Raw genomic sequence first — 23,443 nt, forward strand, 5'->3', positions numbered from 1 at the left:
AAAAATTATCTTCACAAAAAAATAAAGCTAGAGAGACAATAATAATGTCAGCACAAAAGTTTCAAGTTGCTTCTCAACTCTTAATTATTTTTCTCCTCTTTTCTCAGTCTACTGGTAATATTTTCTTCCTATATTATTCATATATATAGAGCAGAGAATGCTACATAAGAAGTTAATACATATTTACTTATACTGTTTTCATTCAATTTTCCAGCAAACAGATGTGTGTACAGAGGTCCTTGTAAAATTAATGCCGATTGCAAGAAGTTATGCATTTTCCCTGGGGATGATCCATCTTACTTGAGCTGCTTTACTAATCCCCCAATAAATGGACAATGTTGTTGTTTAAATAAAAACCCAGGAAATATGGTCTTGTCAGAGAGGAATACATATTCATAAATTTGTGGCATTGCTTATCATAAAATTTAATAAAATATAATCTATGGATCATGTTATGTAGAACAGTAGAAGAAGTATGGTAAACAAAAATGGCTATTATCATAATAATGCAAGATTAATAGAATCTAGAAAAACACTAAAATTTTATTGATCTATCACAAATGTGTTCCACAACATTGAGACTGAAAATAAAATTCAGAATTTTATAACAAGACAGTTTGAAGAACTAATTTTTGTTGCAGGCATTTTTTTTTTGTTAAAGAAACATCTTAAATTAGAGAATCAAAATCTAATATAGGTACTGGCAGATCCAGAACAAAAAAAAAATCATAAGACGAAATCAGTATCGAAAACATGATCCACCACAACATAAAACAACAACAATAAGAGAGCTTTGTCTAGAAGTACACATTGCCTTATAGAGATCAAGTAAATAAGTTTGAGTTTATTCATAGAACAAACTTGGGGGAGAAGAAAAAAAGCAGCATATTTGGAAGCTATTTTGATCTTCAATTCCGCAAGATTTTTCTTGAAATATTCTTTTACAATAAGGATTGTTACGTAGAAACGAGTGACGCCTTATGACTTAAGTGCGGCATGAAGTGAACCCTGTTTCATTCCACAGAATATTTAGCCACTCTCCAATCAGAAGTTAGGGTTGAAATTGAAAGTTTCAAAACTTGAATTGGTTATGTACATTGGTGACAAAAGTTGGCATTGAATTAGAATATCAAAATGAGAAACAGAGATGAGTTCACGCACGATCTGAGCTGAGGACGGCTCTCGGGACAAAGTCTTGAGTAAGGAAGTTTCTAAAGATTTGGGCTATGAACTTCAGTGGAATATGCAATTGGATTTTTGTAACTCACAGCATCTCAAATTTATTCACAGGAATGCTAATATTAGAAAATTTTACGTACAAGTTACACAACTCACAAAAAAAAAAACCAGTTTTACAAAGGGATTAATGATCAAGAACAAAGATCATTTCTTCCGGCTTGGACATCGAAACAGAGGATCTTGAACTCCAAGTTTGCTTGGCTATATGTGCAACTAGTATGCATAAATTACCAAATAAAACAGCCAAACTAAAAATGATCTTAAATTATTTAGCTCAACATGCACATAAGATAAATAATTGATCAAAGATCGCATATATATCAATTTAAGGGTCTACCTAACCTAACAGTTATAGTTTAACAAATTTGATTTAAACACATTTGTACCTATGGGTTATAGTTTCAGCTAAACTCCACACTAACACGGATTAGTTATAGATCTATAAGAGATGCTCTGTTAATATTTGTGTCAGAGAGCAAAAGTTTATTGGTAATCATGTAACATGTATGTACCACATTTTTAGTCTTACAAACCCCATGTTTATATACTTCCACTGCTTTGAAATTTATAGTAATGTACGTGATTAAATTATTATGTCAATGGCTTATCAACAAAGTCATTTTGGTCATGATGCCACTTAGTGGCTACAACAATGGTTACCAGATTTTATTAGGTGTTCCTAATGATATATCAGAATCTATTATTTGTCACTTCTTTATGCCTTGTATAAAAGTAATCTAAGACCAATATTAGGTACTTCAAACTCATTTCAAAGGTCGTCATAGTAAGAAAATAAATAAGTTCGTACGTTTTTTAACGTGTAAACAATTATTTATGTTTCCTAACCAATCGAAGACCATAATGATTAATTCCACATAAATTTTTCGTCATTCAGTTTTGCTGAACTGTTATTTTTACTCAACCATTCATAACTTAGATTTAATATTTTTGTTGTTGTTGCTAAACACTAAGATAAAATGTTTCATCAAGTCCCTCTCTTTTTTCTTGAACGACGTTAGAAACTCTATTATCTAATGTATTCCATAATGCTAGAGATAATAGATTTTATATAAGTAGTCATCATCCTTATCAGAGTAGATATATGCGTCGCAAATTCGTAAATAATTGAACATTACTACATGCTCATCGAATAAAATTAACATGATATCATGTTAATATTTAATAAAACCATATGATCGGATTGAAATGTCACTATATTTATTTAATCAAGATCCCACACGTTTAAGATTTTGCCACTAAATCATGGTCTCCAGCTTTTGTCGTGTCTAGCAAACTAACCCATACAATAATGAAGAATTATAACATTCATCAATTCTAAATTAAATAACAAAAATGAAGAAGCATAACAACACATGGTGCATGTTTGATATCGCATTTAGGATAAAAATTAAAAACAAACGAAACTGTTTTTGAAGGTTAGAAATGTAACTAAAATCAACTGGCATACTAATTGGTCCAAGTCCTTTTGAACTTTGGATGAAGTATCTCAACATGTCCACTGAGATAATGTTTTGTCGCTCATTTCAACCTAATCCCACTTTAAAACCAATAAAAGAAACTCGAATGAATTGCGATTTTATTTGTAATGACTTTTACATTCGATAACAAAACAAATACGCAGATATAGACAGTTTTATTTTTTTTATGAAAAGGCAAGATGTAGACAGTTGAACGAATACTCTTAGTTAATATTCTTAGTTAATAGTGACTGAATACTTGATTTCTCATTAGTTCTATGAACCGAATGCACAAAGGTTTATATAGGATAAGCTTAAGTGTGCGTGTGTGAATCTTAACTGTACATGAGGACATGTGTGATCATCTGAGGATAGAGTTTGTTAGTGAAAGTTAGATGTGTACAACAACTTCATATATATAAATTTTCTGACATTTCGGCACAGTTCATGCCATATTATTGTGTATCTTTTTGGTCACGAGAGAATCAAAATCCGCATATATGATTCGACATATTGACCAAAATGGTAAATGCTAATATAAGTGAAGAACGTTGAAGCCAACTTTGTACAGTATAAGATTAAGATATAAACATGCACACACTGCACACGTGCAAGAAGAAAAAAAACATTTATCACAAGGCCCCAACAAGGCCCGTTATTACAAGGCCCCATCAAAACGAGTTCATATCCACGGTGTTCTTACTACGCTTCAACAAAGCCGCGACCGCTTCACCGTACATACAACTCCCGGCGAAAGCCTCCGTCGCCAGCTCATCATCTCCGACGTCAGAATATTCCTGGCTCGGCCTTACGATCACGAGCGTTGCGGATTCTAAACATATGCCACTCTTTAGCTTAAGCGACGGAGCGTGTCTCATGCTCATCCTCACGCTCGGGACCACACTCCTCTGTTTTTTCTCCACGCGCTCCTCGACTTCTTGATCACGCGCCGCCTTTCGAAACTCTTTCAACCCCTCGGATTTCATCACTACCGTCCCTTCTCCTCCTCTTTCATGCATCACTAAGCTCTCCATCTCCTTGTGCTCCTTCACGACTCGGCTCATCAGGTGGTGACGAGTCGAAAGGAAAAAAAAAGACCTTTTAACCTAAACAATGTTGGTTAATTAAGCGAAAGGTTATTGTGATTAAAAAGACGTTTGACACACGTGTCACTCATTCACTCGCTACCTTCTCTCTCATCTCTCTCTTTCTCTCGACGGATTCCATCCAAAACACGGCTGTTTTTATTCCCCTCTCTTCGAAGATTCATCAGTTGGCGTGTCTCTCGGTGGCTGTCGTCGACTCCGCCTCTCTTTCCTTAAATCTCCTCGACGATGAATGAACGGACAGCGACGGACCTTTGTATGTGTTGCTCTCCTCAAATCGAAAGGTAAAGCGATTGTTGTTTTGGTTTGCTCAATCATGCATGTCTTAGATTATGATTCTTCTTGTTCTGCTCAGAAGTGATCTAATTTTATTTGTTTGTTCTTTTCGATTGTGTCTCTCGGTGGCTCTCCTCGACGGCGAGAGACCTCTCTGTGGCTCTCCTTGAATCGAAAGGTAAAGCTTCTGTTTCATGACATTGTTCAATTTTTTTTTCAAATTTGATATGTTTTATGTGTTCGATCATGTATGTATATTCTCTATCTGTTGTGTTAAGATGGTTCGATCCATTTTTCATGACATTGTTCAATTTTTTTTTCAAGTTTGTTTCAATTATGATATGTTTCGTGTGTTTGATTCTGTCTACAGATTATGTATCTTGTGTCTTAAGATGGATCAACTGTGAATCATTTGTTGCAAGTTTGTGTAGCTATTCTTGTTGGCTTGGTTTCTGGATGTTGATTCTCTTTTATTTTTCAGGTTTTGTGTCGCCAGAGAATGAAAGCAAAGAGACATGACGAAGGCGCATCGGACAAACTTGTTATCAAAACTCGTTTTCTCCTTCTCACCATCTAAAAAGAAAAACAAAACACATTTGATCAATACTTCTTCTCGTTCACTCTTTCTTATAATACAAGAAGAACAACACATTTGATCAAAAAAAAATTAAACAACCAAGAATAAGAGACTTACAATGGAGGAGCAAAATAATTAAGTTGTTTATCCAAATCTCTTCTCCTTAAATACAATTAAAATATTCTTAAGCAAAATCCATTATGGGTTGCAAGGATGAAGATGCTCTTACAAACAAAAGGAAGAATGCTGTTGATACACAACCTCTTTTGCAGGGTTGTAATTAAGGTTCAAATTACCAACCAGTAGGTAGTAATTAAAATATATCATTGCATAAAAAAACCTTTAAAATGTCACTTACTAGCACTTTAAACCTTGAAGTTTTTTCACTAACACTTTTAACCTTCAAAGTGACATTTGTATCATAAAAACCTCCAAATCAAAAAATTGACCGGTTCAACAGGTAATTTTTCAAAAATAATTATTTAATTAATGAAATAAACAAAATAAATAAATAAAAACCAAAAATAAATAAAAATCGAAAATTTTAATAAAATTTACAAAAATCAAAAAAAAAGAAATAAAAAAAAGAAATTAAAATTTTAGAAAATTAAATAAATATATTAAAAAATTAAATTATTTTCTAAAATATTAATAAAAATAACTAAAAAATTAATAATAAATAAGATTAAATTTAAATAGAGAAGAACTAAATAAAAAGTTCACAGTTTTTTTTTTAAAAATGGAAAAATATAAAACTCAAAATTCAAAATTCACAAGTGACGATGATGGTTTCTCACATAACCATTAACAATGACGATAATTGTCATATCTCCAATGATAGTTTCCAACATCATCTTAAAAATGACAAAAAAAACTTTTTCAGACTTTTGAATTTTCATTTTTTTTTTGAAATATATGAATTTTTTTATTTTCTGTTTTTAGTTTGATCTCATTTATTTTTGAATTTTAATTTTCTAAATAATAATTAATTTCGGATTTTTTCTAACTTTTTGATTCTTATGTAATTATATATTAATTAATAAAAATCAGAAAATTAGAAAAAATCAGAAAATTAATTAAAATTTAGAAAATTAAAATTAAAAACTAAATGAGATCAAATTAAAAAAACAGAAAAATAAAAATTCATATATTTCAAAAAAAAATGAAAATTCAAAAGTTTGAAAAAGATTTTTTTTGTCATTTTCAAGATGATGTTGGAAACTTCGTTGGAGATATGGCAATTATCATCATTGTTAATGGTTATGTGAGAAACCATCATCGTCACTAGTGATTTTGAATTTTATATTTTCCATTTTTTAAAAAAAATTGTGAACTTTTTATTTAGTTCTTCTCTATTTAAATTTAATCTTATTTATTATTAACTTTTTAGTTATTTTTATTAATATTTCTAGAAAATAATTTAATTTTTAATATATTTATTTAATTTTATAAAATTTTAATTTATTTTTTTGATTTTTTTTTCATTTTTGTAAATTTTATTAGAATTTTTCGATTTTTATTTATTTTTGGATTTTTATTTATTTATTTTGTTTATTTTATTAATTAAATAATTATTTTTAAAAATTATCTGCTGAACCGGACAATTTTTTGATTTGAATGTTTTTTATGATACAAATGTCACTTTGAAGGTTAAAAGTGTTAGTGAAAAAACTTCAAGGTTTAAAGTGTTAGTAAGTGACAATTTGAGGGTTTTTTATGTGATTTTCCCAAAAAAAAGGGTTAAAATATGTCATTGTTCTGGCTGTTAATTTCCGTTTCTAGATAAAGCTACGTCTCCGGGTTCGATACCAAATTATTCAAAAATAGTAAAATACAGTCCCACCGTGTTCCTTTTCTACTCCACCCTTCTGCAACTCTCTCTGTTTCTTTTAAGTAGATTACCACTTTTTTTAACTCATTAGGGAAGAAAAATTGCTTTAGCTTTGTTTGGAATATACACAAAAGCAATTACCCTAAACAGAAACTTCTTTATTTCAAATGTTTTAATTTTCTTGGTCTTTCTTCCCCTGAAAATTACCATCCATTGATCGAACCCTAACAAAAGAAGAAGAGAAGGACCGCAACAAGAAAGCTCCGATCAGATCATCGTTGAAGAAGATAAAGCTCGATTCCTTCTATTGTGGTGAGCTCGATTACTACCTACTGGTTGGTAGTTTGTTGATGACCATTTGATGCGTTTAGCTGTGACATTATCTATCTATATATATATATATGTCGAGGGAGATTGTGTTCTCTATTCTTAAATTCATGAGGTACTTGAGAGAGAAGCAACTGATTTTATCAGAGCTATCAAGAATGGGTCCTGGCTAATTAAGAAAACGACCGGTTACAGATCTCCAGACGGTGCTGTTTTGTTCAGCAGCAGGAGTGGAAAGCTGCTTCACTGATCATGAGTCATATCCCGTTCGTTCATTCACAAGGAAAGGACTGCTACATACGGTGAAGCTAACCTCAAGAGCTTTCAGCTGCTAGGCGTTGTAGTTCAGTTTCCTGGTCGTTTATCACTTGAATTCCTCAAAGCTGAGTTATCTCACAGCTGAAGCAATGCTCTTAGTACTTGACTGCATGCATACATGCGCTATCTCAGTCCTCGGAAGCTGATTTAATCCCTTGAGAAGTTCTCAATGTTTCAAGACCAAGGACGGATACAAAACTCCTGCTGAGTGTTTCATACCTGATCGCAGAATCTCAGTTTTAACTAATTTTGAAAGATTATCTCTTTTTGACTCAGAGAAGTATATATTGAAAACGGTATACTTCCTTTACTAATGAATTTTGATCTGTTTGTTTTCAGGTAACCAACTGTTGATTTCGGCTTCTCTCGGTCAGATATGAGGTTGAGACAGGATCTAGCGAAGTTGACAATCAAAACTCTGTTTGCAATAGCTGAAGATATAGGTTTCCCGCGTGTACATGCAGAGACTTGGGTAGGAAGTGATCCATGTCAATGGTACGGGATCGAATGTTCAGATGATGGTGACATCAACGGGATAACCTTTATAAACTCCAATCTGACTGGTTTCATTTCTCCGAGATTCGCAGAGATCAGTTCTCTGACTGAAATTAATCTGGCTCATAATAGACTGACCGGAACCATCCCTCTCGAGCTTCTTATCAAGCTGAAGAATCTGGTCATTCTTGATGTTTCCTATAATGACCTGCACGGTAAAATTCCGGGGTTTAGGAAGGAGGTTGTATTTGCTGCAGGCAATCCTCAGATTGAGACGGATCGTGTTATCTCGAGACAGTCTTTTGTTTGGATTGGTATTGGTATAGGGCTTCTGGTTGCTGGAGTTATAGGAGTTCTCTATTACTATCTGGTTATTCTTAGGAAGAAGAGTTCTGATTCGGAGACAGAACCAGAGCCAGAACCGACGATTGAACTAGAAGCTCAGCCATCTAGTGTCATTACAGAGAGAGTGGTAGCTTCTGACGACAATGCGATTCCCTTTCATATTCTCAGGGACGCTACTTCTGGATTCAGTGATGGTAACCTCATCGGTAGAGGTGGGTTTTCAGTTGTGTACAGGGGCACGCTACCTGATGGGACTGACATCGCAGTCAAGAGAATGGGAAAAGAGGACCCTTTGATTGGTATCGACGCCTTCACATGTGAAGTCAGAGTCCTGAGTAAGATCCATCATCGCAACCTAGTGGTCCTCCTAGGTTACTGTCTCGAAGGAGAAGACAGACTACTTGTGTATCAGTTGATGCATCAGGGACCTTTGAGCAACCACCTCTATCACCCGAGGGATCGGGGATTGAAACCCCTCGACTGGACTAAGCGGCTTAAGATTGCCCTTGACGTTGCTAGAGGGATCGAGTATCTACACACGTTGACTCGCCAAAACAGAAGCTACATTCACCGAGATTTAAAGCCTTCCAATATTCTTCTGGGAGATGACTTGCGAGCCAAGGTATCTGATTTTGGTTTAGTCAGGTCAACAGCTGAAGGCAAAGATTCATTCACAACCGAGACACAGGCTGGAACAATTGGTTACCTTCCACCGGAATACATAAGTATAGTCTTTTATCAAAATATCTAAACATCTTTTACTATTTTGTAATATATCTGATTAGACAAATGACATTCTTTTATTACAGTGACAGGAAGGATAACAAGGAAACTGGATGTCTACAGTTTCGGAGTGGTTTTGATGGAGCTACTTACAGGACGAAAAGCCGTAGACAAAAAACGATCTAAAGATCCCCAGATAGCTCTCTGGTTCATTAACCTCGTCAAAGAAGACTCCTTCGAGAATGTGATCGACGAGACCATCCAGATCACTGAAGAGAACCGAGGCAGCATTTCTGAAGTGGCTAAACTAGCCAGTTACTGTTGCGCCAAAACTCCGGAACAGAGACCCGAGATGAGCTATGCTGTCACTTTGCTTGCCTCGTTGACCGAACAATGGAAGCCCATCGAAGTTGAAGACACGAAAGATGAGTTTCTTGAAGAGCTTGGAAAGAAGTGGTGGCATGAGCAGCAGAGGTTGGAGGGACGTAGTGGTCCGAGCAGCCCTACGAGACAGTAAACCCACTCTGTATTTGGACCTGCGAGACTTGTAAGACTTTATATTCTTCTGCTTTCGCTGTAAATGAATTTTGTAACATGTTGTTGTTGAGTTTAACTTGTAGACTGTCGTCTCTTGTGAACGCAGGTATCTTCTGTGTTACACACACACTTGAAGCAAGCAACATATTGTGAACCTAAAACTGGAATTGTAAGGCTAGACTCCCAAGGTGAAGCATGTACCTGAACTGACCAGACCACAGTCAAAAAGATCTTTTACCACCAGCTTCACTAAGGTTGCTTGTTGCTGTGCGAGTCCACTAAGTCAAGTCAACTCATCAACTCAGGATTACTATGAAAAATACTTCATTGGACAAGTTTATGATCTCCTTAGGCCACAGTCTCCTGGTCCCGAGGCAGAGCTTTCTCTGTTGGCTGATGCACATGCCCAACTCTGAGACAGTGTCATCTCTTGGGGCCTCGGTATGAATCTTCAAACCCCTCCTACCAGCTTGAGTGTTTGTGTCACTGAAAGTTTAGGTAAGATCCCATGTGAACAAATGGGAAAATTCTGCTATGATGATTTGTCGTTTTGTAAGTTAAAGGTTTGAGCTTTCTTGGTTCTGTTTTATTTTTTTTTATTTTTTACAAAGGTTGTGGGAGGACAATCATAATCACTATCTGGTAAAGGAAGAAGTGATGAAGGGGTTGATCAAGTACGGTTTTAGTCTAGTTAAAGGCAAAGCTAATCATCCCATGGAGGATTATCACGTCGCTAACTTGATCAACATCCAAAACCATGACAGTCATATGGGTGATACTGTCCCTGCTTGCTTGCAGAAGCATCTCTTCTCCAACATCCTCAAGGAGGTAAAAAGGATTACTCCACTCCTCTTCTTATGGTTTAGTGCACTGATCATGTGATTGATGATGTTTCAGGGCGAGTTCTGGGTGGATCCACGAAGGTCTATAGCAAAGGCTTAACAAGAACACAGACCAGGCCATTCTTTCGAATAGTTCTGACTTGGGACATGGCGGCTCTACTCTACGGCTGTCACAGCTATATTGATCAACGGGAGGAAGCTGTGCTGTAGGATAATGCAGATGAGTATAGATCATGAGTTCAGAGCCTGACATTAGAGATGTTATTGTAGATAGCCGGACTGATGTTCTTGTCCTGGCGGCCAGTGATGGCATTTGGAAGGTAATTATTGTATATATATATATATATTTTTTAAATTATGTTGTAATTTAGACTAAAAGGGGATTTTTATTTATGATTGTGGAAATGAAGGTGATGACAAACGAGGAGTCAGTGGAGATAGCTAAAAGGGTGAAATATACACACATCTTTTCCAAGGAGTTAACAACTGTTGATGGTTCTACACTGTAGAAGTACCCTCAAAGACTAGAGTGCGCAAAACTTTTCTGTGATTGTAGAACACTATCTGGAGTGAATGCCTCTGGAACCATGAAACGATTCATGAAACACAATGTCTGTCTGGTACAATTCCTTTCTCAAACTTGAATCCTTCGCATGACTCAAATCTGTGGTATGGCTCAGTATTTTTTTTTTTTTTTTTTGCTGAATCTCTACTGTCTTACTGATGTGGTGAAGGTGATTATATCTCAAGAACAGTGACATGATTCGAATTCTTTCTGCTGCAGTACTCTTTCCACCGAGGGTTACATCATCAACTGCAGCCACACTTGGTGGATTTCATCTTTCACGTTCACTTCTATTGTACAACAGTCAACAGCTCATAGCAGGACTAAATCGAACCAACATGTCAATACACACCAGCTCGATAACCTAACCGAGAATCCTTCCGGTTTTGTTCTAGATTGGGAAACAATACCTGAGAACGAAATACGGTCTCGGAGCTTCGCTCGTTCGCAAGTCACCAACTATATTTTCCTCCAATCTCAACGGCAAACCTCTGCTTTCATCCCAGAGTCTTTTACTTCTTTCTTCTTCTTGTCCAGCTTATTAGAGCATCATTAACCATAGCACCCCTAATGGGGGTGCTTAATCATTTTTTTAACAATAATTGTGTGTTAAGCAATTTGCTTAAGCAACACCTAATTAATAACCTCCAATGCAAGTATCTTATTTATGAGTTCTTAAAAAAAAAAATTAAACATTGATTTATTTAAGATAAAATTTATTTATTTATTATATAAAACATATTAAAAGATAACATTTAAAACATAGATTTAAATAAAAACATAAAAACAAACATTAATAAATAAACGAGAATAATTTGAAATCTTGTCCCGAGATCAGTTGTTGTCTCCATCATGTCCAAATTTACGCCATATATTTTCTACCAAATCAGCTTTCAGTTGTTGATGCATTTGTCCATCACGAATTGTAGTTTCCATACGCATCATATCAGTGATCCTTGAAGGGGTATCTGTAGAAAACGTGAGATCGATATCTGAACTTCCGGTGTCTTCTCCTTGTTGGAACCCTGAAACATCATAATGAGTGTATACATCTTGTTCGTCTACTACTATCATATCATCCCGTTCATTTTCTACTATCATATTATGGAGTATGATACATGCTCTCATAATCTTTCCAACTTTGACTTTATCCCAAAAAAGTGCTGGATTTTTAACAATAGCAAAGCGAGCTTTCAAGACTCCAAAAGCACGCTCGACATCTTTTCGGACAGCTTCTTGACGTTTAGCAAATAAAACTGCTTGCGGACTTTGTGGTAGTGGAATAGATTGGATAAAAGTTGCCCATTTCGGATAAATACCATCGGTGAGATAATAAGCCAAACGATACTCTCTTCCATTGACGGAGTAAGTGACTTGCGGAGCTTGACCGTTAATTATGTCATCAAAAACAGGTGAACGATCAAGAACATTTATATCATTTAAGGTACCTGGAGGTCCAAAAAATGCATGCCATATCCAGAGATCATATGAAGCAACCGCCTCTAAAACGATAGTTGGTTTACTCGAACCTCGAGAATATTGCCCTTTCCAAGTGGTGGGACAATTCTTCCACTTCCAATGCATACAGTCGATGCTTCCTATCATCCCGGGAAATCCACGTATCTCTCCAATATAAAGTAGACGTTGAAGATCAGCCGGTGTTGGTCTTCTTAAGTACTCATCGCCGAACAATTGAATTATTCCTTCCACAAAATTCTCCAAACATGACCGACTTGTAGTTTCAGCGAGCCGAAGGTATTCGTCGACCGTATCAGCCGCACTACCATATGCCAATAAACGAATGGCTGCTGTACACTTTTGGAGTGTTGAGAGACCAGACCTTCCGAGACCATCTATCTTTTGACGAAAGAAGTCAACTTCATTGGCAAGTCGATTCACAATGTGCGTGAATAATGGCCTGTTCATTCTAAAACGTCGTCGGAACTGATTATCAGAATATGTTGGAGTTTCACTGAAATAATCATTCCATAAACGTACATTTCCTTCCTCCCGATTTCTTTCGATATAAGCTCGTTTTTTCCTTTTCTTCTTTCGTTCTTCTTGATCAGCACGGATGGTTAAATTCTCAAGGACTCGATCAAAGGCTTGATCAAATTTTTGATCAAACTTTTCATCAAATGCATCATCTAAAGTGTTTTGAGATGAAGAAGCCATATATATGGTGATTAAAGAGAGAAGACGAGTTATGAGTAAATGAGATTAAAAAGAAAACTTGAGATTAAATGAGTAAAGAACAAAGGTTGGTGTTTTGAGATAAGAGATGAGATGAGAAAATATGTTGGTTTGAGATTAAATGAGAAGCACGATGTATTTATAAAGAGAGAAGCATACAAGAGAGAATGAAACAAGTACATATCTGTGACACAAGCAAACAAGATTCATACAAGAGTCATAATACATGTCTGTGACACAAACAAACAAGAACATTGACAGAAGCATAAGCACTCTACAATCCGTGATACAAGCAAACAAGATAAAAGGAAACAAGTACAATCCGTGATAGAAACTAACAAAACACAACAGAAAATGGATGCTCCAACACCACACGCATGCTCCAACACCACACGTATGCTCCATTCTTTCACCTGACAACAATAACAAGATCAACATCAGAACACGAAACATATATATATTTTAACCACTTAAACTACTTAAACTACTTAACAGAACAAGAACTAATTTTACATCAACTCTTCACTGAGTTTCTTCTTCAAAGCTTCTTCATAATCCGCAAGAGGTTCTTGTTTAGCATAGAGACTGGCAAGTAGCTTCATCTTGGACTTCCTTTCATTTATCTTGGACATCCTTTCTTTCACCTCTAAATCCTTCATCTTGATGCCCCACATTGTCTGAAAATCAGATAGCTCCTTCCCATCATCCACTGTCTTCTTAGACAGCCTTTCTTTAAGGGCTTTCTTTGCTGCCTTAACACCCATGGGACGTTTTGTTGATTCATCATGAAGAGAAGAATCTTCTTCTGTTGCTTTAGAGTTTGCTGATTCTGAACCATCCTCACACCTCTTCTTCTTCGAGCTTCCATCTTTTTTAGCAGTAGACAGGGAACACCACTTCTGGTCATGACGCAACTCTTTCCAAGCATGCTCAAGAGTGAACTTCTTTTTCACTTTCGTGAAGTAGATTATGTGGGCTAGTCTGAGAACATCATTCTCATTTTGCCCACTGGTTCTCTGTCTGGTTGCAGCATCATATGCTCCGGAAAACTTGCATACATGGTCATTGATCTTCTGCCAACGGTTCTTGCAGTGAGATAATGCTCTATGATCAGAGCCCTTTCGACTAGCAGAGTAGTATGCAGCTACTCTTTTCCAGAAGGCATCACACTTTTGCTCATTCCCTACTATGGGATCCTTGCTCGTGTTTAACCACGAGCTGATGAGCACCACATCATCTTCAGGCGTCCACGTCCTTCTTTCTTTACGCACTGGTGGACTGTCCTCGGTGCCTTGACTTCCTAAGAAGGGAACTTGGGAGGAAGATTGCCCTACACTATCTGATAAGTTACCGAAGACAACATTTTGTTGACTGCTAAGCAGATCAACAAAGTTTGAAGGCTGAGTAAATGGATTGAAATCCATTTCCGAAGTGAATGAGGTGAGAAATCTCTTGGAGATGGAAAGAAGGAAGCAGTTTTAAAGATGGAAGATTGAAAGAAGGAAGGCGTTTTGCCTTTCTTTAATGGCAGAGTTTTAAAGACTCTAAACAACTAACAACAAACACATTCGAGTTGACATCTATCATTTATTATCCACAATTCAATTCTCTTCAACACATTAAAGAGACAATCAATTCTACTTATAACACGGGTTCAATTCATTTTCAAAAACAAAGCAACTCATTAAACTACCTAACTCAACCACGCGCAATCTTTTTATCAATTCAACATCACTTCTATTACTTACAAACATCAATGCCAACTAACAAAAGTATTAACTAGTATTGCTCTAGTAAATGCTAGTATTAACATCAATGCCAACTAACTAAAGTATTAACATCACTTCTATTAGTTACAAACATCAATGAAGACATTTACCTGTATTGCTCTAGTAAATGCCATCCAATAAATGTCATCCTCTCCTTTCACGATCCTTCCTCAGCGTCCTTGATCCATGGAACTCAACAGACAAACACACAGGAAAAAAATGAGTAATAGATCAAGGAATCAATTGAGACGAGAAGCTAATCTATTTATTCAACTCAGACAAGAACAACAATCAATTCATTTGAGACCACACAAGAGACAGAGACATTAACAAATTGAAACCTTCATATCTATTGATCCGTAAATGGTAAGAACGTGTGACAGTGTACCTTTTTGGGTTAGGGATAGAGCACAAAGGAAGATGAGTGATCATCTCCTGATAATCACACTCGTCTCTCTCCGTGAGTTGGATGAATGGACGAAGATGAGTGATCATCTCCTTGAAACAAAACCTTCTCAACCTTCAAAGCGTTTGTCTCTCCTGCAATCATCAGATATAAAAAAAAAATCTCAGCTTTTAATCAAAAAAGAATCTCTTCTTTTAAAGATTAAACAAGGAGAGGAGGAATGGACCTGGCTACAATGGGACTCATCTCAGAGAACCATCCGGGAATCACAGAGGAGAAACAAGCAAGCTCCTTTGTCTGATCTCCGTTCTATGTCTCCATGGAAGCGGCGGCGGCGTTATCGTCCTCTTCTCTCGGGCGCTTCAGATCGGTGGCGGAGGCTTCTTTGGCATCCATGGCTGCTGCTATTGCTTTGCTCGGCGAAGAAGAGGAGGAGAGATGAGAGAGAGGGGTTAGGGTTTTTGTAGGGGAGTTGTTTTGATGCGTAGTGAAGTGGAGAGGTCGAGAGAAACACTGAATCGTCGAAGGAGAGAAGGAAAGAACCGGAGATGTCGAGGGAGAGAAAGAGACAAAGCTTGCATTATTTGACACGTGTCCACGAAGCAACGCGTTTTGGTGCGCTTAATTAAGCAGCGTGGCTTAGCTTATGGCATTATTTTCTTTTTTTTTTTAATCACAAAATCATTAAGCGTCTCCCTAAGCTACCGCGTTAATCATGCCACATCACCATTGAAGACGCTTATCACATATCTTCGTTTGAAGGGAGTGAGATCAGAATGACCTATGATGAAACATAGTTTAGAGGAACAACATGTTTAAGACCAAGAGAGATACAAATATCTTGTTCTACCAATCAAATACAGTTAACTACTAGTGATGTGTCTAACTAATAAAAAACATGATTTAAGACCTCCTACTAGTCATGTCATGTGTCTAAATGTGAATTTCTACTATCTTATTTTGGATGTTATAGAAATCTACGCTTTTTTGGCTCATGAAAGGAATCATTAATTTGTATTCTTTGTTTTTCTCAGATATATTTATCCAGACTCTAAAATATATTTTACTACTATCTTATTTTGGATGTTATAGAAACAAAAAAAGAATTGAGATTGCTAAAGAGATGACAAAATAATAAACGAGATGGAAGGGGAAGTCAACTTTTTAGACAAATAGGCCAAGGCGAGACTGATTTAAAATGGTTGCTTTGTAATTTTCTTTGCTCCATATCCTTTTCTCTCTAATTTCATTTACATATATCTTCAGCTTGGCCCCTTATTTTCTATTTTCTCTTACTTTTGTCTAAAAGTTACTTATTTATATCTCTACACCCTTATTTAGTGTAAGCTAAGGCAGAGTTATTTCACTCAAGATCTATTAATCTCTTGTAAACAATCCACCCCAAAAAAATATTTCTGGTCACAATGTTAAGATACCATATAATACGGGGGTTAAATAAAATATTTAAGATTTACGAAGCCCTCAATGCAAATCATTGTTTGTCTTCACTACTGAATATATAAATTAAAAAAGTTTCGCGTAGGAAAAAGACATAACACAGGCGAAGACTTGGTCGGAGAGAAGACTTTTCTTTTTTTTTTTCTGTAGATTTATTACCCTCCGATTGAACACAAAATTAGGGTTTCATTTTCCCCCTTTTCGACTTGCTTCTTCCCCTTTCAGAGCCGCTTCACTATGATTCTTCCTTCTTCTTCTTCTTCTTCTTCTCGACCTTTTGATTCTTCTTCTTGAATTTTGCAGATTTTTTTCCCTCGTTAATTTATAATAAATCTGCAAAAAAAATCTCTTCGATCCAAATGGGAAAATTTTGCTGCTTCACTTCCCCTTCCGAGGTAAAGTTGATTAATTTCGTAAAATTGTTTTGTCTTTGCTATGATTTGTCGTTTTGTAAGTAAAAGGTTTGATCTTTATTGGTTTTGTTTTTTTTTTTTTACAAAGGTTGTGGGAGGACAATCATCATCACGATCTGGTAAAGGAAGAAGCGATGAAGGGCTGATCAAGTACGGTTTCAGTCTAGTGAAAGGCAAAGCTAACCACCCCATGGAGGATTATCACGTCGCTAACTTCATCAACAGCCAAGGCCACGAGCTAGGCCTTTTCGCTATCTACGACGGTCACATGGGTGATACTGTCCCTGCTTACTTGCAGAAGCACCTCTTCTCCAACATCCTCAAGGAGGTATTACTTCACTTTCACTCCTCTTCTTTATGGTTTAGTGGGCTGATCGTGTGGTTATGATTATGATGATGTTTCAGGGAGAGTTCTGGGTGGATCCACGAAGGTCTATAGCAAAGGCCTACGAGAAGACGGACCAGGCCATTCTATCTAATAGTTCCGACTTGGGACGTGGCGGGTCTACGGCTGTGACGGCTATATTGATCAACGGGAGGAAGCTGTGGGTAGCTAACGTTGGGGATTCGCGAGCGGTTCTTTCGAGAGGAGGTTTGGTAATGCAGATGAGTACGGATCATGAGCCTCGTGCCGAACGGTCGAGTATTGAGGATAGAGGTGGATTTGTATCCAATCTACCAGGTAAAAATAGAGAGAAAGTCTATCTGTTTTTTTTTTTTGAGAACCATTCTCTTGATCAGTAGTAGTAGTGTGTGTAATGAGTTGTGATTAATAATATAATAGGTGATGTTCCTCGGGTGAATGGTCAGTTAGCTGTGTCTCGTGCCTTTGGAGATAAGGGTCTTAAGACGCATCTGAGTTCAGAGCCTGATATTAGAGATGTTACTGTAGATAGCCAGACTGATGTTCTTGTCTTGGCCAGTGATGGGATTTGGAAGGTAATTTAATCGCATCTGTTTATATATATATTTAAAATATGTATATATATAGGACTTAATTTGGATTTGTGAAGGTGATGACAAATGAGGAGGCGATGGAGATAGCTAAAAGGGTGAAAGATCCACAGAAGGCGGCTAAGGAGTTAACAGCTGAAGCATTGAGAAGAGAGAGTAAAGACGACATATCTTGTGTCGTGGTCCGTTTCAGATGACAAAAACTCTGGGATTCATCAAGAAGAGCACAAAAAAAAGCTGGATTTCTGACTCTGATAATTTTGGTTCCGGTTTGGACCGGTCTAAAGTTTTGGTTTCTGACAGCTTTCTTACTATATAGCGCTTTATGGTGCGTTCGTTGTTATGTAAATTGTGTATGTGTTTAAAGAGGAGTTTGGTTGGGTGATGATATGGTGGGGTTGTGTTTATTATTATTGGTTGATTTGTTATATTTAATCATCGTGATATAAAATAGTAGGGCCTATTTTGAATAATATTTATATATGTGGTAGTACTTTTGTTTTGTTAAATATTGGTTTGATTTGTTGTAGGTAACTGTCACTATCCTTCAAAGAAAGTTAGGTTTGCAGATTTGTTGTCACGGCAACATATTTATGGAGGAGGAAATAAAGTAGATAGAGCGTGACCTTTGCAACTTGCATGGGAATACAATTTTGAAAGACAAAAACTAAGTGAAATAGACAAAACATCATGAGAAAGATGAAGATAGGTAGTGTTATGTTGTTGAACGTCAATGATCTGAAAACATCATCAGGAAAAACATTAAGATTAAAAAAAAAATTACACCTTTTCAGTGTTTAGAGCTAAAGACGCTTGCTGTCTTCGGTTTATGATTTAGGATGCACCAAGAGCCGTTTCTCTTTTCACAGACAGATTCAGGATTCATTTCTGCAATGATTCACTATTTCCATGAGTGTGTCTGTCTAATTGTCACCGCAAAGGAAGAATTAAACTAGAATAACAAAAATGGCCTTTTTTATACCTCTTGTTGAGGCTCATCACCTTTGGATGGTTCGTCTAAGAGAACAAGAAAACAAAAAATGACGAGTGTTAGCTGCATATACAAATTTATTTAAAAGGAGAAAAAAAAAGAGAGATTACCTCCTTCCTCTGGGAGGTCAGAAGTCCACAAAGTGAGATTGTCTCTAAGTAGCTGCATGATAAGAGTGCTGTCCTTGTATGATTCCTCGTTTAGACTATCAAGCTCAGCGATTCCATCATCAAATGCTTGCTTAGCCAATTGACATGCACTGTACAAAACATAGTTTCAAACCGTTACAAACCTGACACAACCGATTCGGTTTTAAGTTAAATTTCATTCCCAAAACCTTTCAGGAGAGTTCAAGATCTCATAGTAGAAAACTGAAAAGTTCAATGCCAGGCCAAGTCTAACTGGATGTGTGGGTGCTAAACCAGTCTCTGCCGCAGCAACAGCAGCCTACAGTTCCAAAAATCAACCATATTGTTCAGCTTTTAAATAAGGAAGGTACACACACAATCCCAAGTACCTTATAGGAAAATTATATAGATATAAATTTGTAAAAATAAATATTTTTTGTTGAAACATTTATTAAATCTTTTACGGCTCCTAAAATCTCAGGGGCCGCCCTTGAGGGAAGGTGCTACACGCACAAAGAGACAAAAAAAAATCAAATTAAGTACCTTATATGCCTCAAGAGACTGATCTGCAGCTTCCTTGCGTTCATCACCAGAACTAAACTCTGCCAGATACCGATAATAATCTCCTTTCCTAACATAGAAAGAAACATTATGGTGAAACAAAACAACATTTTCAGGACAAAAACATAAGAAGCTATCTATGACTCACATTTTGTAGAAAAACACTGTAGATTCGACAGCTTTAGACGAAGGGATGAGATGCTTATCGATGACAGACAAGATGTCATTACAAACTTTAGCAAGCTCATCTTCAACACTCTTGCGATAGTTCTTGATCCTCTTGACATTCTCCTCGTTCCCCTTGGACTCTTCCTTCTGCTCGATGGAAGATAGTATTCTCCAAGAAGCTCTCTTTGCGCCGATCACGTTCTTGTACCCAACAGACACGAGATTCCTCTCCTCCACCGTGAGCTCCACGTCAAGCTGAGCAACTTTCTTCATCGCTTCAACCATCTCTGCAATGCAACTCCAGATCAATTGGTTTCTTTTTTTTTAATATACTAACAAAGAGATCTGTTTTCATACTAAAGAAACGTTTCATCGTACCATCATCGATGTAACAAAAGATCTAGAGAGAGAGATAGATCTAGAGAATTTGAAATCGTGTGTCGTGAACAGTGAGGGAGAAAATGAATACCATCGTATCGTTCGGTTTGCTCGGAGAGCTTCGCTAAGTATATTTGTTTTTCTCTGTCGTTCTCCATGGCTGCTGCTTTTGTCTTCTTCTTCTTCTCTTTCAGACAAGACAATGGATGGTTCTCTGGATCTAACTTTTTTTTTGTGAGTTAAAACTAAAGTTTTGAAATTATAAATGAGACCTCATCGTTTTCGGTTTTACACATAAATAGCCTAAACTAATTATTTGTTTCGATTTAACCCATTGAATACGAAACTCATTATTAAAACTTCTAGAAATTTTGAACGATTTTAACTTTTTTTTTCTTCGCTATTTATTTCGTAACGAAGAAACTCTACCTCGCTGAATCATTCGCTTTATCGAATTTGTAACTAAACCGGTTATACCAATTTACCAATCCCATTGTGAGTAGGATAAAGTTATTGTGGGCTATAAAGAGTCCCACATCGTTGGGCTGTTGACTAATGAGTTTTCAAATGATGTCGACTTGGTCTTGGGAGTAGATGGACTTGCATCTGCTTGGCTGTTTCGCTTACCATAAAAATGACAAACTTTTTGGTATAAACTTTGAAGACGCTAATGAGGTTGGTTTACTCCCCGCGTAATGTAAATTTAGCTTATTGCCAAAATAAAGAGAATTGAATTTTGGGACTATTGGAAAAGACAAAATATTGGGGTGAGAGAGGCTCGAACTCTCGACCTCAGGATCACTCAGTAGCTATGAGACCTACGCGCTAGCCAACTGCGCCACCACCCCTTGATGCTTGTATCGACGTTAATTTATTCATTTAGTTAAGTTTATCTTCTTTGTGTTACGACGTCAATGGTAAACTTTTTGGAATTGGCTAATATTTCTTGTGGTGTTTGTTTACTGACAGAGGTTGCGGGCGGCACGCAATATATTTAACGTGATTTTAAGTTTCTTATTAAGGCAATTTTGAACTATATCCACATGTATTTTGAAAGATATATGTATAAAAGGTTAAGTTATGACAATTGTGAAAATTGTTTTTTCAAAAAAAAAATTGTGAAAATTGTTATATCAATATACATGGTCAGCTTTGTCAAAAAATTCTATCAATATACATGGTAAAATTTGCATACCATAAATTAATATGTTAAATTTATATATTATTTTTAAAGTAAAAAATTCTATTTTTACATCAATAGATTATATCCTAGATAATTAAAAACAAAAAAAAAAACAAAAGTAGAGTAACTTTAAGAGTTTTATGTTTAAAAATTATTATTTTTTGAAGTATCATTAGAGTAATTTTAATATAAAAATAAAATTTATAAACAATAATCATATCTTATTACAGATGTTATTACAAAAGCTAATACAGCAAATGACCAAGGCCATATTATTTCTAGATAAGTATTACATAACTGTCAAGCTTAGTTGACAAGAACCTGTAGAAGAAATTAAACCAAATCTTCCTTCGATTTAAATGAAAGGCTACTCGGTGGCTCGCTCTAGCCACGCCCTAAGAGAACCTTGTCAACAAACATCTGAAAATTTAACTCCGACGAACCACGCTTAGGCTCAGTTGCTCCCTCCGCCAAGCACCGCCACTTTTCCGCCTTCTCCCTCATTTTCTTTCCTTTCTCTCCATCCATCAGCTCTCTAACCACCGCGTCAACCTCCTCCCTCCTCACATCTCCACCGATCTCCATCCCCACCTCCCACTCGTCACGACAAAACTTACAGTTCGTTTGTTGCTCCGCAAAGAACGGCCAACACACCATCGGAACTCCACGGCATAGACTCTCCAGAGTCGAGTTCCATCCGCTATGCGTTAAGAACCCTCCTACCGCCGGATGAGACAGAACTCTCTCCTGAGGACACCAACTCACTATCATCCTCCTGTCCGCCGTCTCCGTCAAAAACTCTGTCGGAACAACAGCTAGTTCGCCAGCAACTAAGTCCGGTCTGATCACCCACAAGAAATCTTTCCCTGTTGCTGCTAAGCCCCAAGCGAACTCCACGAGCTGTTTCGCGCTCATCACGGTTATGCTGCCAAAGTTAACGTAAACAACGCTGTTTCGAGGCTTGGTATCGAGCCAGTCCACACACGTTGTATCTTCTCTCCAAAGATTCGACCCCATGCGTCCGATCTCGCTATCGTTATCGATATCCCGGTCCACTAGTAGATGGAGCGGTCCAATAGAGTACACCGGAGGTGTGATAGATTGTATAGCTTGTATGGTGTCACGCTCGAGATCATCGTATGTGTTGAGAATGATAGCAGAAGCACGTTTGACTCGGTCAACCTCACGTAGAAAAAAATTAAGCAGTATGTCGTCACGAGTAGTCGCACGGATGAAGCTTGGGATGTCCTTTAGTCTTAGATTTTTCATCGTTGGGATCCAATCTATTTCTGTGTCTAAACAATTCTCATCTGCAAAAAAAAAAAACACCACTATTTTATTAGTAATCGATATTTATCAAAAAAATATGAAAGCAGTGTATTAATATGCAAAGTTTGTTACCAATTAAATGATGGTTTCTTAAATATTTGATACCATAATACTGATTGTATCATTACGTACCTTTTATTGGAGATAACCCCTTTTGGACGATACTTTCGAAGTATAGATAAGCCAAGAAGCCACAAGCACTTGTGGTCCAGAAAATAACATTAGGGACACCGATCTCCTCCGCAGCGTCAAGAGTGAAAGTCATCAAACCGTCTGATACAATACATGTCACCGGAGGAACATCATCACGAGCGTTGATCCGCTGAAGAAGTTCCTTGAACGGAGCTAGACAGTTCTTCATGGTGGAGTCGCAAAGAGAAGGGACATCCTGCATCGTATCCCCATCGGTCTCCTGTAGACCGTCAGGGATAGACTCGAACCGGAACGAAGGAACACCTTCGAGCTCGTTGGGCCCACGTGACCGGAGGAGGCGGTTGTGGTTGTATACGTTGTTTACGAAGGTGACGTGGAAGCCTTTGGCGTGGAGGAGTTTAGCCGCTTTCAGCATCGGGTTGATGTGGCCTTGAGCTGGGAAAGGCACGCAAACTACGTGTGGTTTTTGTCCGCTAGAAACTGCATGAGATGCCATTTCTTTTTCTCAGTGCGCCAATGAAAAATGAAAGATGGATGTTATTGTGAGTGATCTGCGAACGATTTTGCTAGACTTTATAGGACTCAATCATGAGAAGGCGAGACCATTAGATTCTTCCACGTGGAAATCCTCCACAGATCTACGTCGTCACTTGCGATATCTCGCAATATTTATGAAATTGACATGCTAAAGATAATATGG

At 37.0% G+C, this 23,443-nt stretch overlaps 8 protein-coding genes, 1 non-coding gene and 1 pseudogene across 10 annotated transcripts; 4 read left to right on the top strand and 6 right to left on the bottom strand.

The window, feature by feature from the left end:
* Positions 1-3,388: 3,388 nt before the first annotated feature.
* LOC130498792 (F-box protein AUF2-like) lies at positions 3,389-3,751 on the bottom strand. Its single transcript, XM_056992396.1, has one exon. It carries the CDS (start codon positions 3,749-3,751, stop codon positions 3,389-3,391), a length of 363 nt encoding a protein of 120 aa, XP_056848376.1.
* Positions 3,752-7,528: 3,777 nt separating this feature from the next.
* LOC108819733 (receptor-like kinase TMK2) lies at positions 7,529-8,816 on the top strand. Its single transcript, XM_056992397.1, has one exon. The coding sequence runs from the start codon at positions 7,529-7,531 to the stop codon at positions 8,741-8,743; it is 1,215 nt and encodes a 404-aa protein (XP_056848377.1). The 3' UTR covers positions 8,744-8,816.
* Positions 8,817-8,854: 38 nt separating this feature from the next.
* LOC130498793 (receptor protein kinase TMK1) lies at positions 8,855-9,315 on the top strand. The gene has a single exon (XM_056992398.1). It carries the CDS (start codon positions 8,855-8,857, stop codon positions 9,230-9,232), a length of 378 nt encoding a protein of 125 aa, XP_056848378.1. The 3' UTR covers positions 9,233-9,315.
* Positions 9,316-9,770: 455 nt separating this feature from the next.
* Positions 9,771-11,302, top strand: LOC108819734 (probable protein phosphatase 2C 9; annotated as a pseudogene).
* Positions 11,303-11,358: 56 nt separating this feature from the next.
* Positions 11,359-15,632, bottom strand: LOC108822299 (uncharacterized). 2 transcript variants are annotated; one of them, XM_056992020.1, is made up of 4 exons: positions 15,254-15,632; positions 15,010-15,161; positions 14,732-14,813; positions 11,359-13,265 (listed from the first exon to the last, which is right to left on the bottom strand). In XM_056992020.1, the coding sequence occupies exon 4, from the start codon at positions 12,832-12,834 to the stop codon at positions 11,494-11,496; it is 1,341 nt and encodes a 446-aa protein (XP_056848000.1). In that variant the 5' UTR covers positions 12,835-13,265; positions 14,732-14,813; positions 15,010-15,161; positions 15,254-15,632; the 3' UTR covers positions 11,359-11,493. The 2 variants fall into 2 exon arrangements, with proteins under 2 accessions (XP_056848000.1, XP_018450842.2); XM_018595340.2 differs by lacking the exons at positions 14,732-14,813; positions 15,010-15,161; positions 15,254-15,632 and adding an exon at positions 13,366-14,725.
* LOC130494350 (glutathione S-transferase T3-like) lies at positions 13,262-14,276 on the bottom strand. Its single transcript, XM_056992399.1, has 2 exons — positions 13,366-14,276; positions 13,262-13,265 (listed from the first exon to the last, which is right to left on the bottom strand). Exons 1-2 carry the CDS (start codon positions 14,274-14,276, stop codon positions 13,262-13,264), a joined length of 915 nt encoding a protein of 304 aa, XP_056848379.1.
* A 973-nt stretch (positions 15,633-16,605) lies between the features above and the next one.
* On the top strand, positions 16,606-18,345 carry LOC108822300 (probable protein phosphatase 2C 9). The gene is made up of 5 exons (XM_018595341.2): positions 16,606-16,880; positions 16,987-17,226; positions 17,304-17,580; positions 17,683-17,837; positions 17,912-18,345. The coding sequence occupies exons 1-5, from the start codon at positions 16,845-16,847 to the stop codon at positions 18,047-18,049; spliced, it is 846 nt and encodes a 281-aa protein (XP_018450843.2). The 5' UTR covers positions 16,606-16,844; the 3' UTR covers positions 18,050-18,345.
* A 113-nt stretch (positions 18,346-18,458) lies between these two features.
* On the bottom strand, positions 18,459-20,329 carry LOC130494352 (14-3-3-like protein GF14 epsilon). Its single transcript, XM_056992021.1, has 7 exons — positions 20,170-20,329; positions 19,681-19,987; positions 19,515-19,602; positions 19,181-19,290; positions 18,954-19,102; positions 18,835-18,869; positions 18,459-18,740 (listed from the first exon to the last, which is right to left on the bottom strand). Exons 1-7 carry the CDS (start codon positions 20,234-20,236, stop codon positions 18,735-18,737), a joined length of 762 nt encoding a protein of 253 aa, XP_056848001.1. The 5' UTR covers positions 20,237-20,329; the 3' UTR covers positions 18,459-18,734.
* Positions 20,330-20,841: 512 nt separating this feature from the next.
* On the bottom strand, positions 20,842-20,926 carry TRNAM-CAU (transfer RNA methionine (anticodon CAU)). Its single transcript is given in 2 exon segments — positions 20,842-20,877; positions 20,889-20,926. It is a non-coding gene; the product is annotated as a tRNA-Met (tRNA).
* A 516-nt stretch (positions 20,927-21,442) lies between these two features.
* On the bottom strand, positions 21,443-23,305 carry LOC130498348 (UDP-glycosyltransferase 85A5-like). The gene is made up of 2 exons (XM_056991637.1): positions 22,723-23,305; positions 21,443-22,571 (listed from the first exon to the last, which is right to left on the bottom strand). Exons 1-2 carry the CDS (start codon positions 23,237-23,239, stop codon positions 21,646-21,648), a joined length of 1,443 nt encoding a protein of 480 aa, XP_056847617.1. The 5' UTR covers positions 23,240-23,305; the 3' UTR covers positions 21,443-21,645.
* Between the last annotated feature and the right edge of the window lie 138 nt (positions 23,306-23,443).

This window comes from Raphanus sativus, chromosome 8 (genome assembly GCF_000801105.2).
Source record: "Raphanus sativus cultivar WK10039 chromosome 8, ASM80110v3, whole genome shotgun sequence".
NCBI lineage: Eukaryota > Viridiplantae > Streptophyta > Magnoliopsida > Brassicales > Brassicaceae > Raphanus > Raphanus sativus.